Genomic DNA, 16,515 nt, shown 5'->3' with positions numbered 1-16,515 from the left:
TGACAAGCTGTTTTTCTTCTCCATTTTTGGAGTGTGTGCTTCACTCCTTCCTGAAATTCTTTGACTTGGTAGCACGTGGCTTTTGAACCTCATTATTCCCAGGGCCTGAGTGCCTAAGAGTTTCCTGGGCAGCCTACTAGGAGGTGGGAGGAAGGTCCTCGTTAGCACTATTATGAGGCTGCTGGGAAGCCTTGGATATTGCGTGAAACAGCCAAGGTGCAGAAGTGTCGGAAATGAGGCACCTAGCTGTAGAACTGCCCAAGAGATTGGAGAAGAGCAGAGAGAAAATGAAAAATATACATACAGCCTCGGTAGTAGAATGAAATACATAAAAATATACATTTGTTTATAAAGTATTAGGTTGGTACAAAAGTAATCGCAGTTTTTGTCTTTTATTTATTTATTTATTTTGAGATCAAATCTTGCTCTGTCACCAAGGCTGGAGTGCAGTGGTGCGGTCTTGGTTTTCTGCAACCTCCGCCTCTCAAGTTGAAGCGATTCTCATGCCTCAGCCTCCTGAATAGCTGGGATTATAGGCACGCACCACCATGCCCATCTAATTTTTGTGTTTTCAGTAGAGACAGGTTTTTGCCATGTGGCCCAGGGTGGTCTTGAACTCCTGGGCTCAAACAATCCACCCGACTGGGCCTCCTAAAGTGCTGGGATTACAGGCATTAGCCAACACACCCAGTCGGTTTTTGCTATTTTAATTGCAAAAATCGCAGTTACTTTTACACTAACCTAATATTTATAGACTATGGGTATTAGTTATATTAATATACTATAAATATACTGTACATGTTTTTATAAAGTAATGTATAGAGAACTTAAATATACCATGAAATGAGTGTTTCATTTATTATATATAAATATATAAATTATAACATATAGTATGTACATATATAACTTATGCACACATATTTTTTAGGGGATTAGAAACGATGTTTAGAGAGGCATCTAAAGATACCTTCCTGAGCATTAATATTGTTCTAACAATCAGGTAAGAAAATGTTTATAAAAGCCCTTTGTGAACTTCGTGTTTCAATACAAATAAAAGACATTATCATTAACTATAAAACAGACAACTGTTTTTCAATGTAGGTATACTTCAGCCAAGGTCAAAGTCCTGAAGACACTTAAATGTTGGAAGTTGGATGATCTCATCTGATCCTCTTATGGAAGACTCTTTTCCCTCTATAAACCACTCATTCATTCAGCAGATACGTAGCACCAGCTATGAACCATGAATGAAAGAGACAGCAGTCAACAGCCCCAATTCCCTTTTCTCAAAACTTACATTCCAGAGTGAGAAGACAGCAAATAAATAAGTGAATAAATAAATATATAATGCCACCCAGGGTTAAAGACTCCTGAAAATAAAGGGGAGGGAAGCAGGGGATGCTACTTTATACAAGCATGGTTGGGGACAAATTTTTCAATAAACTGAGATTGGCTCTGAGACCTAGGGAAGTGGGGAGGGCTAAGGGAAGCCATTCCAGTGTTCAGAGGCTGGAGAGCATTTGTGGTGTCCGGGAAATGGCAAGCAGGCCAGTGGGGTTGGAAGAATGAGGTAAAAGATGCCGTCAGAGAGCCCCGGGATGCAGATCCTTGGGAGCCCTGTTAGACTCTGGATTTTACACTTGGAGTGAACGGGCGCCATCCCGAGGCTTTGCACAGGGGCAAGCTTCGAGTTCCATTTTCCAAGACGCCTCTGGCAGATAGGGGCGGAATTGACTGTAGGAGCTAAGGGCAGGGGAGGGAGTCTGGTTCAAGGACACTTGGAGTGAACAGGCGCCATCCTGAGGCTTTGCACAGGGGGCGAGCTTCCAGTTCCGTTTTCCAAGAAGCCTCTGGCAGATAGGGGTGTGGGGAATTGACTGTAGGAGCTAAGGGCAGGGAAGGGAGTCTGGTTCAAGGGCTACAGCAACAATCCAGATAACACAGTTGTTCTTCCTCAGCTAAAGAGGGTTGAATTGACTCAGAAGGTCTGTTCAATTGACAGAAGGTCACCTTGCTAGACTAATATATTCACTTCCCATAGCGTTTTCAGAGCACATGCATATCTGTTCTCTGGTTGCATCCTCATTATATCTGAAATGTCGGCTCACCACCTATTCATTCCCATTGCATAAAGGACAGTTCTGAGAAGCAGCAACGTTAAGCCTCCTGCCTGAACCAGGTGTGACTCCCAACCCAGTGCTCTTTCTGGTAAACCAAGGTACATGCCCGAGCTTTGTCTTTGATACCTCACTTTGGACCAGGGAGCTTCCAAACCACGGCAGTGCAAGAACTCACTTTTACTGAGCTCCTGGAACTTTCCAGGGCCAAGGCAAGATATTTACACACATCCTCTCATTTCTCCATCCCAGCTGCCTCCCAGGGAATGTGATCCTCCCTATTTTAAGACAAAGGAAATACTCAGAAGGATTGATTTGCTAAATGTCAGGCAAGTAGGGACAGACGACAGATCAGGAATTGGAAAATTAGAACCGTGGTTTTTCTGATCCAATCCCCTTAAGCCCAGATAATAGAAATAATGTAGTTAAATAATCAGATAAATATGGGGAACCCATTCTTGCTTTTCTTCTCTTAGGGACCAAGACAGGAAGGGGTAACGTCAGCCTCGGACCCAGACTTGGGCGAGGGTCAGGAATCCCCCAGGGAATCCCCGGGCGTGGCTCCCCTGCTCGCAGGTTGCTCTGAGCCTGTGTTCTGTCTCTTTGTGCAGGGTGCTCCAAAGTGACCTGCATCAGCTTGACCCGGGAGGCCTCCATTAAACTGTCCCCCTTACATGGCAAACAGATTTCCATCCGCTACCTGGACATGACGGACTGCTTCGTGCTGGAGGACGAAGGCCTGCACACCATCGCCGCACACTGCACGCAGCTCACCCACCTCTACCTGCGCCGCTGCGTCCGCCTGACCGACGAGGGACTGCGCTACCTGGTCATCTACTGCGCCTCTATCAAGGAGCTGAGCGTCAGCGACTGCCGCTTCGTCAGCGACTTCGGCCTGCGGGAGATCGCCAAACTGGAGTCCCGCCTGCGGTACCTGAGCATCGCGCACTGCGGCCGGGTCACAGACGTGGGCATCCGCTACGTGGCCAAGTACTGCAGCAAGCTGCGCTACCTCAACGCGAGGGGCTGCGAGGGCATCACGGACCACGGCGTGGAGTACCTCGCCAAGAACTGCACCAAACTCAAGTCCCTGGATATCGGCAAATGCCCTTTGGTATCCGACACGGGCCTGGAGTGCCTGGCCCTGAACTGCTTCAACCTCAAGCGGCTCAGCCTCAAGTCCTGCGAGAGCATCACCGGCCAGGGCTTGCAGATCGTGGCCGCCAACTGCTTTGACCTCCAGACGCTGAATGTCCAGGACTGCGAGGTCTCCGTGGAGGCCCTGCGCTTTGTCAAACGCCACTGCAAGCGCTGTGTCATCGAGCACACCAACCCGGCTTTCTTCTGAAGGGACAGAGTTCATCCGGCGTTGTATTCACACAAACCTGAACAAAGCAAATGTTTTTTAAAAGCAGCTTATGTAAGCACCGACACCGACTCATAGCAGCTCTTTCTTCCAGGAAGGTTATTAGGAATCTGGCCTTTATTTTTCCTCATTTCTCATGGGCAACAGAAGCCAAAGAAACGAAGCAAGGCAAGCAGTGAACAGGCATTTTGGTCAGGTCATTTGTAGGAAGTTTCTCTTCTCACGAAAGATGTACTTCAGCAGGCTGATCGCGGTTCCTTGAGCAAGGCGCTTACTCTCCTCCGCTCAGGCCCCCAAGGCCGCCTTGTCCCTCACACACAGGCCACACCCCCACAGTTCCACACCCCCCTCTAAGGCCACACCCTCCCTTCCTAGAGCAGCAGGCAGGACCTATCATCAGAATCACAGTGCTCTCCAGACCTCCTTTCTAAACTGCTTCATTGACCTAAGTCACCCTCTTCAATCCCACAACCATGGGCATTCTGGTCAACTCAATATCATAGCACTTTGCATATGCAAAATACTTTTCAGGTCTTCTTAAAAAATTCATTACAGCAAACAGCTGGGGAAAGATATGCAGTCTTCCCCCAGCTCTGCCAATGACTATGACCTTGGCCAAAGCAATTCACTGCTCTGGGCTGCAGCTTCCAGCACCGAGTCAGAGGCCACACAGCCCAAAGATTAGCTTCATGTCCATTATAGCATTGAGGGAACAGAGACAAGAACCACCTTGTCATAGAAGCACCCAGGCATCTTCCTCTTCCAGGAGAATTGATTCTGTGGATGGGCGTGATTTCAGGAGATTGTGCAGGACCAGCGTCAGTGCACAAAGGGTCCTGTATGTCCTTTGGCTGCAAATCACCCACTTCCCTGTGTGTTTCAGTGGGAGAATTTCCTCTCCCACCTCCTCACATCCTCTTTTGCCAGGCTGGATGCTGTCGTTTCTGTACACAAATGCTTTCTGCATTTCCCCCTCCACACCATCCTAGCGAGGCACCAGCATACCCAATCACAGCAAAGCCCATATCCCCCCTCAGTTGCTTTTACTCAGCGTTTTCAAATAGGAGTAAAGGCCCTTGCAAGTTCTAATTAACAAGCAAGGCCCAAGGGAACACATATCTTCAAAAGTTTTTCTAATCCCTCGCCTTGCACACCTGGCATGCTTCAGGCACATCTGTCCTACAGCTGGCAGAGACAGATGCCTCAGTTCTTTGTCATTCAGATTGCATTTGGCCTTTTCTCATCTATTTATTTCTTTATACATCCAGACTTCATCACATGAAGCCTATTGGGGTTAAGTTTGTAAGTGTTTAGTTGTGCGACTTGCCACCCTGTGTGCCTCCTCCATGGCTGTCTGCGTGTTTTCCATCAAAGAATGCAAAGCAGACTTCCAGGTGTTTAAATTCTGTTCACTCAAAAATACCAGATGAATGGAAGAGGGAACACACTGAGATGACTTAGACTCTGGTCCACCAACCAGACCCTTCGAATGGAATATTAAAATCATTACAAGGTATGAATTTTAAATGGATGAAATTTCAAATTATCTTATTTGGATGGAAGTCTATATTCGAGCCTCATTTGCCTGAAGTCAGATAGCCAGAAGAAATTCCATTGCTCGTTTTCAGGAAATTCACTTGTCTTTTGTTAATTAACACAGGGCCTTTCCCAAATTATTCTCTAGCCAAGCCCCGCCTTCATTACTGTTGAAACCCCTCATTTATTTCCTTCTCAAAGTGTCCATTATCCAAATGCAGAACCTCTGCATCTCCAAGCCAGTTATGCTGAATTTGTCAAACTTAGACAACCTTGACAACTGCACTCCTACTGTAGGCTCCTGTGCGTACTGGCATCTTCTGTGGGGGATGAAGAGGTTAGTGTGATGAGGTGGCGTCTGCCCAGGAGGTTTCTTTCATACATCATGGCCTTCCATCCAATCAACATCATCAACTTACATGTGTAATTAAGGCTCTGTACCATGGGGGAAATGAGTCATTTAGCTAGGCCAGGATCTAGTGACAGCCACAGAGTTTAGAACCATGAAAGAAGTTGAAGGTAGCATTCTTCGGCTCTGTGACTTGTGACCCTATTTGAAGTTTCAGGATTTGGGTGTCACAAAGAATTGTCCCTAATCCTTGGCCCTGGGGTTTTCCGAGTGAGCTAGTTTAATACTCTGAGAATGAGCAGGCAGATCCAGATAATGAACCCCTGACCACATCGCCTAAACTGTCTTCAAGCATGAGACAAAGTTGACTGTTCACACTGATTGCCCAACACATACCATCTTGCCAGTTTCTCCTTTTCTCCCAGTCTCCTCTTCATCCATTCTGTTCTCCCTTGGGGTGGGAATCTATGGTGGAGGTTACTGGGGAAACAGCCCAGCAGATTTTTAGAGACCAAACCAAAGGCCTCAGTGGGAAATTTATCTGTTTTAAAACATCGCTTCCTTCCTGGCTCTGCTAAATTGAATGCTCATTGTTTGTTTTTTTTTTGTTTCTGTTTTTTTTTTTTTTAATTCTAATGTTCAAATCACTGCGTGCTGTATGAATCTAGAAAGCCTTAAATTACTACCACCAAGAAATAAAGCAATATGTTCTTAATCAGCCTCAGCTTCATTTTTAATAACCTTGCCAGAGGAGAGTGCTGTTTCGTTGGGGGGCACTCAAAAGTATGCAGAAAACTTTCTTTGAAGGACAGAGCAAGCCGGGTCATTGCCACTGTTGTCTGCTTGAAGATACATCGATGGTTTTCTCATCTCCTTTGGACCAATGATTGTGGCTTAAAATTGGCAGGTAAGTGAAAAAACATTACTTTCACAGTATAGTTCAGGTCTTCAATTCCTTAACCCAAACCCTGTGAGAGTCTGTCTCCAAAAAATACAAAATTTATCTATGGTGGGTTTTGTAATACCTACATCAGCCACTGGGATATCACCCTTAACCAGTCATATTAATATTTCTTCAGCAGTAGATCTGAATAGTCACATGACATGAGATTATTATAGACTATAAATAGCCTTGCATCAGTTGAGATCCAGTTTTGTCAGGAAATTAATTTATACCATAAATAACAAAAAAAAAATAACTTCTATTTTGTTCAGAGCTGGGATTTCAGAATTATGAAGAGCTAAGGACATGAATAGATTTACCTTGGCACTGGTTACAAACATTGGAGGAAACTTCAAAATTATGCTGACCATTCCTTGTTATAATTTTTTTAAGTGTCTTAGAGTACTATTAGATCGGTACAAAAGTTATTATTTTTGCCATTACTTTTAATAGCAAAATTGCAATTGCTTTTGCACCATCCTAACAGAACCTGAAAGGAGAAGATGGAAACCTGATCTAAGTCAGTTAGAAAAAGTGAAATGCCAAATCCCTTCTTTCCCACCCAAACCTTTCCATCTGAGAAATCAATATGGCAAAAAGCAACTACTGATAGGTGAATGGGAAACTTCATTCTTAGCAAGTAAAAAGGTGTTAAGGGATACTAATTTTAACTGTATTTGTCTTTGACCTTCTCATCCTATGTTAGCTGCTTAAACGACTCTCACATAAACCAATAGGACCCTTAAATACCTTGCAACATTAATTTGAGGATGCCCCATGCCATTCTTGTCAAGATCCTGGAATAAGTCTAGAAGTAAGTAAAATGCATTCACCCTTGAGATTCATGACTTCTTAAATTGACATTTGTTCAGACTTCATTAGAAAAAGTTTTCAGGAAGTTTGATATCTAGAGCATACAAAATGAAAAGAAAGGATTGAGTATTTTCAAGGGAAAAGTAATATAATAAAAGTGTTTATTGTGTCTAAATTATCACAAGGAAGTCACCAAAAGTAGTGCATTTGTTCAATAGCTGGCAATCATGATTAGAGAGAAGCTAATTGAACAGTGGAATAGGGAGAAAGAATATTGAAAGACTAGGTAAATGTTGCAGTGAGAAGGTTCACACTGAAAACCTGTAACACAAAATTAGTTTTTCTCTTGCTTTTCTGCTTTTTGGTCTTTACACCAGAAGCCGTCCTTCTGCAGCAGGGAGGGGTGTGGGGGTAGGAGGAGTGCCCACCATTATTTGTCCACAGTCGATGTCCATGCTGTCACCAAGACTTGCCTAAACACAGCTCCACTTTGCTAAAGACCAACTTGGGCAAGTCTCATTCAGATGACTACCAGGTGGGCAAAAGACATTTACCCAAAATAAGAAATACTCTCATAGACACTTGAATTGGGGGCACCGCATCCAGGAATCACCCAGGATATGATTATTCCTCCTTTTTTCTTTGAGAGCATCATTATCTCCTAAAGTCACAGGTCCATCTTGTAGGATCCTTTTTATCCTCTCAAGTTAGTAGATCAGTTTGCATTTTAAACCACACAGGATGCAAAAACATCTCCATTTGGGAACAGGACAAGGCACAATCCCTGCGTGTCAACAGAACAGTTGTGGCATCTCCTGCAGAGCTGTCCCAGGAAGTGCCTGCATCTCAGATGCTGATCACATAGACTACTCAGGAAGGCAGCCTTCAAGCTCTAGATTATTATTCAAGTATAAGCAATCAGCATCATCCAGGTGTCACAGGAAAGCCTTGAAGGGTCATTTTAAAAAATTCTTGACCTAAATATTTCCAAATCAGTCATTTCTGTGTTGTGGAGTGTTTGTCTTTGCAGCCCTTCAACCCCTGTATTTTACTCTGATGAGATCAGTAGATCCAAATTTTATCCTGCCCCATGTGATGATCAACATAAGATTGTGACTGGAAGTGGCAACATTCTTCACATACAAAGAATGCCCAAGAAGTACCAATTATGTTTTTAAAAACCTTTAACAGGCCGGGTGCAGTGGCTCACGCCTGTAATCCCAGCACTTTGGGAGGCTGAGGCAGACGGATCACGAGTTCAAGAGATTGAGACCATCCTGGCCAATGTTGTGAAACCTCGTCTCTAGTAAAAATACAAAAAATCAGCTGGGCATGGTGGCGTGCACCTGTAGTCCCAGCTACTTGGGAGGCTGAGGCAGGAGAATCGCTTGAACTTGGGAGGCAGAGGTTGCAGTGAGCTGAGATCGCACCACTGCACTCCAGCCTGGCAACGGAGCGAGACTATAAAAAAAAAAAAAAAAAACTTTAACAATGATTTATTGACCGTCTACTCTATGCCAAGTTTTATGACAAGTTCTGAGTGAACAAATACAATATCCTTACCCCAAAGAAACTCCAATCAAATAAGAGTAATGTTATATAGTAAGGTAGGATGGAAGAGTGGAATATAAAAAAGAATATGACAGCATTCATTCACTCATCCAACAAGTATTTATTAATAACTTAAGAGATGGCAGATACTGTTTCATCACTGGGAGTTCTGCCCTGATGGAACTTACTAAGGAAATAATGTCCAGCACATTATTGGGAGAGAAGAACAAGGCTTAGGCTCACCTCTTAGAGAAGACCCTTGAGCAGGGTTTTATATACTCAGACAAGGTGGGCTTGGAGGAATGACGCTCTTTAACATCCAAAACAGTACATGGAGCCCACTCAGGGAAAAAAAAATATTTAATAAGGTTAGTGAAATAATGTATACTACTGTTTAATATTATCAAAACATTAACCATACTAACTATAGGTTAACATGGTCATTGCTTTAGGTTGGTCATGTGAAAACATGGCAAGTTCTTTTGTTCTAGTGTCTTCACAGACTTTTTTTTTTTTTTTTTTTTTTCACGACAGGGTCTCACTCTGTTGTCCAGGCTAGAGGGCAGTGGCACAATCACAGTTCATAGCAGCCTCTACCTCCTAGGCTCAAGTAATCCTCCTGCCTCGGCCTCTTGAGTAGCTAGGGCCACCAATACTTGCCACCATACCAGGTTAATTTTTTTTTTTTTTCATTTTTTTGGTAGCGTCAGAGTCTCCTCACGTTACCCAGGCTAGTCTCAAACTGCTGAGCTCAAGCCATCTCCCCATCTTGACTTCCCAAAGTGCTGGGATATAAAGTGTGAGGCACCCTGCCCAGCATTCCCAAAGATTAACCCCTGTGTGTATGTACATGCACAGACACATACCGTGTACACGTGTGTGTACATGAACCGGTAGTCATGACTCTCCAGAATCTTGCTCAAAGCGAAATGTATAGGAACTCCCTCCCTCAATAATCTTGGGATTTTTCAGCCCACATGGGTACTTTTTGACGTCACTCTAATTGCTACACACCTGTAACGGGAATGATCAGAATAACTGAGATTTCTGAATTTAACATATTCCTTTACTAAAAACTAGACTATGTCAATAATTTTCAAAATACAGATTAATTTAATAGCCTTTAAAGTTGCCAAGAAATGAATTTTACTTGCCAACTCACTGAGGAAAAGTTCTTTGAAACCTCAAATTCCATCAGGGTTATGAATGTGAAAGTATCTGTCCACAGTAATAATAAACTAAACAGTAACAGCCATTAGGAAGTGAGAGAGAAAGAGAGAGGAAGCCTTTTAAATCCCGTTCTCTGCAGTCAAAGTCGACAGTCCTTGTGACTTTTCAGGGCCCCAAGAGTCTCCCAGAATCTGAGTAAGCTCATTAAGCCCATTTCCAGAGAGCCATGCAAAAGATACGGGAGAGAGGATTCCTAATTACAAAGATGAGCCAATAATTGATTCTTCCTTTTTCTCCAGTCTTCTTCCAACCACTAACGAACACAGCCACCCTCTATACATAAAACTTTTTTAAAATACAGGTTTTACATCATGAATGTATTCTTCATGGGTGTTCACATGTAAAATTTAAAATTTTCATTTATGAGAAAGTAGATAATGGGAGAAAACGGTCACGACTGACGAATAGCTTTCTCTATTTCTTCTCAAAGCCTTTATTTTGGACATGGAGACCAAGTAGATATAATTACCTCGGTACAATTTTACATTTTCCACACTTCCAGAGTGACTACACAAATGCCCCAGATTTCAACTGTACAATTCCTCATTTCACAATCTCACCCCTTAACAATAGGCAGATGTTGGTTTTTCATACTCCGCTGCCACTTAGCAATGTCCCTGAAGACATCATTTTGCCCAGCAAATCCTTGCTTGAGTAGAAGAACTAGAGAGGAAGAATTCAGACTATTTCTCTTGTTCTCTTTACAACCACACAGGCAAATACGTGATTTATGAAATGGTGGATCTGTGTGAATGGTGCCCAGGCAACAGATCTTTCCATTAGCTAGTCAGGGATATGGCAGTCCAGTTGGCTCTTCTCTACTTTCCCAATTTTTAAACACGCAAAGAATAATGACCATGGACGTGCTGGAGGGCTAAAGATCAAGAGGTTGTAGATTTAAAGAAAAAAAAAAAAAAAAGAGAGAAAAATAAACATTCAAGTAATGACCTCTCACTCACATAATGAGAAACAGAATCTCCTCCGGATTTCCAAGCTGGCATTGTTTCCCTGGTACCTTCGCCTGGGGGCTCCTGTGTGTAATGTTTCTTTTAAAAATATCACATGCGGGAAGGCAATGAGAAATACAAACACTGCCACGGGAGAGCATTAATCTCCTTTTCTTTTAAAACTTGTGCTTAGTCCCAAAAGCAAGTGGCAAAATAATCTTAAAGGTGATCATATTATGTAACGACTCCTTTTGCATTTACAAAAGAAAAGCCACACATTCTCAGGTGTCGAGCATTGAGTATTTCTGTTTCTTTAACTTCACTCACTGGCCTTGTGGGTTAAGGGCACCGATGACTAATTTTTTTTTTTTTTTTTTTTTGAGATGGAGTCTCACTCTGTTGTCCAGGCTGGAGTGCAGTGGTGTGGTGTTGGTTCAATGCAACCTCCTCCGCCTCCCAGGTTCAAGCGATTCTCATGCCTCAACCTCCTGAGTAGCTGGGACTACAGGAGTGCACCACCACACCCACCTAATTTTTTGTATTTTTAGTAGAGATGGTTTTTTGCCATGTTGCCCAGGCTGGTCTTAAACTCCTGAGCTCAGGCAATCCACCTACCTTGGCCTCCCAAAGTGCTAGGATTATAGGTGTGAAGCACCATGCCCAGCCTGATAACTAATTCTTCACAGCCAATAACTTGTTCTGGCCAAGAAGACAAGTAACCCTTTCTATCAGATTTTCTGAATGATGCAAAAGTTTTTGTTTGTTTGTTTGTTGAGATGAAGTCTCACTCTGTTGCCCAGGCTGGAGTACAATGGTGCTATCTCAGCTCACTGCAATCTCTGACTCCGGATTCAAGCAATTCTCCTGCCTCACCCTCCTGAGTAGCTGGGATTACAGGCACGTGCCACCATGCCTGGCTAATTTTTGTATTTTTAGTAGAGATGGGGTTTCACCTTGTTGGCCAGGCTTGTCTTGAACTCCTGACCTCAGGTGATCTGCCCACCTGGGCCTCCCAAAGTGCTGGGATTACAGGTGTGAGCCACCACGCCCGGCCCACGCAAAAGTTTTATATCGGCAGCTCCATAGCAAAGCTCCTGTCTCGTGTGCTTGGGAACCCAATGCTAAGCCTTGTGGGTAGCATGGATCCAAGCAAGGCCTGGAAGTTTCCTTTGGCTGAAACTAAGAGCCATTGTTAATTCTCATGGTGATAACAAATGCATCTTTTAAAACTTTTTTTAAAGGTTATCATTTCTTATTTTAGTCACATAAATTTCATGTATTTATTTCCATGTGTATAGTACTGCCAATAGAGTACCCTGTGGTGACTGATGAAACACAAATTCACGTTTCAGTCTAGATTTTTAGTCCCATATTTTGGGGTTTTGGTGCTTTATATTTTGGTCCTATTTTTCTTTCTTTCTGATGGAGATGAATAACTAGTTGTGCTAGCTGAGATTGGCTCCTTACATTGTACACCGTTTTCAAAAGATGTGTCTCCATACAGGTCTATGGTAGTGTCAAAGAGCTCCTCAGGCAACAGTACTACATATAGATTGCTCAATGTCCAGCAGAAAATACCACTGTCAGAACATGAAGGTTAATTTGTCAGGAGCACAGAACATTTTTGGAGATAATCCTGGAAAGATAACCAGCCTCAATATGGAAAGCCACAGAAATATTCCACTCCATTCCTGACAGGTGAATTTCAAACTGTATGCAGAGACTTAATTACTCCATAACTATAAACTATGTTTAACAAATTTGTAGGGGTATTTTAGCTCCAGAAACTTTGTGATCTGTTTGTAGATGTTTATTCGTCACTCATAATTTCCTCGTAATTTTCCTGCTCCTTGTGCAGCATTTAGAAGGTTAAATTTTATTTCTGTTAGAATCCAAGGCCCCTCATGTAAACTATTAGTGGCTATCAGCTTGTCTTGAAAACTGTTGCTAAACTACAGATCAGCCCTGTGATAGATGTTGTCCAATAATTTCAAAAAGCCACGTAGGGAAATGTGTCAAGTTCTTTATGACACTTGTTAGAAGGAGAATATCACAACAACGAGAGATTTGTGAGTATTTTGTTTTGTTTTTATGCCCAAACATATTCTTTCCATATGTCCGGCAATGAACTAGTAATACATATAGCTGAACTTTGAAAACATTAACTTGCATTTTAGAAGTGATCCAATTTGGTTGAAAAGATTGTAATTAGAAACTTCACATTTCGGTTTGCGTATGACATGGGACTACCTGCTGATCTCACTGCTTTATATAACTGAAAAACCTTGTGTGTCTTTTTGTTGTTTGAATTTTAATGAATAAAATACACAGGGATAATGTAGTGGAAGAGCTCTAGATATTATCTCTATCTTATTCCAAGATACCATAGTATATGAATAAGTTTGAATCTGCTTCAAGTTAGGATCAAGCAGCTCACTTCAGCAGGATTTATGCACATCTGAACACCTAATCCTCCAGAAAACTACTTTTAGCCACCATTCTTCTGTCTTAGCAGAATCAGAATAAATAATAGAACGTATTTAGGGCCCATTTCCCAACCTTCCTATAAACTCCTACCACCACTCCAACCTGAGAGCAAAGGATGGACCAGAAGTTTCAGAACAAACACAGTTCATTCATTCTCTACTTCTTTAATAACAACTTCCAAATGTCCCCGAATTTACCATGGCTCAGGAATCAGATTGTCTCCCAGGGACTTTCTAAAATAATAACTTCATGTCTCTCATTAGTATTCCTCTTGAAATTAGAAGTCTATGATAGCCGGGCCTTGATATGGCCTTGTACTAGGTTACATTTTCACCCTAAGTCATCACAGATCACAAAAGAGCTAACCAAGAAATAGGGACCAACTCTTCCCCTCATACATGTTACAGACACAAAGCAAAAGAGTTGTCTTTAGCTTTATAATATGATCAGATCTGGTTAACTAATTATTACATTAGGATTTGGAAGAATTATTTAACTTCTATATAAGAGGATATGACAACAACAGTGGTTAAGGAATCAAGTTCTTTGGAAGTATTACCATAATTTATATTTTATATTGGGGGCTGGTTTTTATATAAAAAAGATGATAGAGATAGATAGATAGATAGTAGGTAGGTGGATGATAGGTTAATTGATAGACATATACATATGTACATATATAAATATTTGGTAGAGGAGTACCCAGCGTTAATGCCATTTCACAAAAGCTTCTGGTGTTCCTGAAATTCTAGCTTAATTGGTGTTTTATTTAGCTTTAAAAGACACATTAGCAATCCCAGCACTTTGGGAGGTTGAGGTGGGTGGATCACGAGGTCAGGAGATCAAGACCATCCTGGCTAACACAGTGAAACCCCGTCTCTACTAAAAATACAAAAATATTAGCCGAGCATGGTGGCAGGTGCCTGTAGTCCCAGCTACTCGGGAGGCTGAGGCAGGAGAATGGTGTGAACCCAGGAGGCAGAGCTTGCAGTGAGCCAAGATCGCACCACTGCACTCCGGCCTGGGTGACAGAGCGAGACTCCATCTCAAAAGAAAAAAAAAAAAGACACATTAGCTTTGGGACACAGAACAAAATGGGAATGGAGCCCTATCTATCAAAAATATTGAGTGCTGCATCTGCCCTCAATTTTTATTGAAATCACTCTAAATCTTGCCAGTCTGTCCAACTAAAAAGAGTAAAATAATAAGATATTCTACTGATGCTGGAATAAGGACAAAAAAGATGTTTGACTCAGCCAGTAAATTGAAATGCTGTAGGAGACAGCCAAGGGGATAAATAACCCATCTGAATTAGGAAACAGACAGGACTTCATGGCCTAAATTTTTTTCTCAGTTCTAGTTACTGAGACCAAAGATGAGGGTATTTATTGATGGCATTCAGACGTCTCCCCTTTGCCAAACACAATATTTTTTCCAATGTGGTAGTAGAGAAATGTGTCTTTTGTATTGACTTAAAATTTTCTAGCCAGACTTTTTTTTTTTCCAGGAAAAGTATAGCAGGATGAGTACCATTGATAATTCAGAAGTAGCCAGCCTTCTAGGGAAACAATGTCCAAAGAACACAACCAAACTTTTGCATGTGCTGCCTCTTAGTGTTTTCTTTTTGATAGAGCAGTTAGAGCTGACTACGGAAAGACATAATTAAAGTGCTGGAGATGAATATTCTAAAGATGTGAAAGAAACACGGTCATGTAAGTCTCACATTGCTGCTATTTCAGAATGAAGAGTATTTATATGAAATGGCATACCTGGAAGTGTGGAGTGCTGTTCAGAAAGGGGAAAAGGACTGTTCATGGATAACTTGTTCACATCAGTTCACATCAGAGATCTCAGCCATCTCTCAGACATAAGGAGGATTGATTTCTATGGTTGACTTGTGCAATTTTTCTCTTAAAGTGTCAAATGCAGCAGTTCCTGAACCCTGTCTCTATCTGACAAAAAAGGAGGACTAGAGCCATAGATGAGAGTCTAAAGGCTCTACCTGTGCCAGGTATTCAGCTTGCATATGATTCTGCCACACATTGATCTCTCAGTAGCCTTTAAAACTGAAAGTGTTCTGAACATTCAATCCAGCAAGGGTTTATTGATGGTCTTCCTTGTGCTAGCTGTTGGAGATATAACAAAAAACAAACACAATTTCTGCCTTTGAGACACCCACCTATTGGGGAAAGACCAAAATGTAAATGGAATTTTGATTCAAATCAACAAATACTTCTTGAGGGTCCACTGAAGGGTTCTACTGCTTTAGGCACTAGAGATCGCAGGGAACAAGATAGACAGAAGATCATGCCCTCCTGGAGTTTATATTCCACAGCAATTTCAATCCTGTCCAACAGAACTTTCTGTGATGGTAGAAATGTTCTGTACGTCCACTGTCCAATACAGAAGCCACTTGCCATGTGTGGTTACTGAGCACTTGGAATGTGGCTAGTGTGAATGAAGAACTGACCTCTTAAATTTCTTTTAATTTTAATTAATTTCAATTTAAGTAGTGACACATGGTTAGAGTAGCACTCATTGTACTTTCAGTGATAATGAAATGTTCTGTACCTGTGCTGCCCAACAGGGTAGCCACAAGTCATGTGGGGTTAGTGACCACCTGAAATGTGGCTATTGTGGCTGAGGAACTGAATATTAAATTTTATTGCATTTTAATTAATCTAAATTTATGAAAACACATGTGGCTGGTGACTGCTGCATTAGCACAGTTCTGGAGACTTGCTTCTGAAAGTGTGGTCCATGAACCAGCAGCATCTGCATGTTAAAAATTGAGCCCCTGGCCAGGCACGGTGGCTCACGCCTGTAATCCCAGCACTCTGGGAGGCCAAGGCGGGTGGATCACGAGGTCAGGAGATCGAGACCATGCTGGCTAACACAGTGAAACCCCGTCTGTACTAAAAAATACAAAAAATTAGCCAGGCGTGGTGGCAGGTGCCTGTAGTCCCAGCTACTTGGGAGGCTGAGGCAGGAGAATGGTGTGAACCTGGGAGGTGGAGCTTGCAGTGAGCCGAGATCACACCACTGCTCTCCAACCTGGGCAACAGAGCAAGACTCTGTCTCAAAAAAAAAAAAAAAAAAATTCAGCCCCTGCATTTTAGCAGGGACCTCAGATTAAAGTGTGAAAAGCATTTGTCAGTTAGAGAAAGATAAGGCAT

At 42.3% G+C, this 16,515-nt stretch overlaps 1 protein-coding gene across 2 annotated transcripts in view; it reads left to right on the top strand.

The window, feature by feature from the left end:
- FBXL7 (F-box and leucine-rich repeat protein 7) overlaps positions 1 to 6,086 on the top strand; it is a 446,617-nt gene extending 440,531 nt beyond the window's left edge. For both annotated transcript variants that reach the window (XM_011947457.1, XM_011947459.1), the window contains exon 4: positions 2,729 to 6,086. In XM_011947457.1, the coding sequence (XP_011802847.1) occupies positions 2,729 to 3,465 (737 nt within the window). In that variant the 3' untranslated portion in view covers positions 3,466 to 6,086. The remainder of the gene's footprint in view (positions 1 to 2,728) is intronic.
- The last annotated feature ends 10,429 nt before the right edge of the window (positions 6,087 to 16,515 follow it).

Source organism: Colobus angolensis, unplaced genomic scaffold (genome assembly GCF_000951035.1).
Source record: "Colobus angolensis palliatus isolate OR3802 unplaced genomic scaffold, Cang.pa_1.0 Scaffold266, whole genome shotgun sequence".
Classification (NCBI taxonomy): domain Eukaryota; kingdom Metazoa; phylum Chordata; class Mammalia; order Primates; family Cercopithecidae; genus Colobus; species Colobus angolensis.
This window is presented reverse-complemented; position numbering and strand designations above follow the sequence as displayed.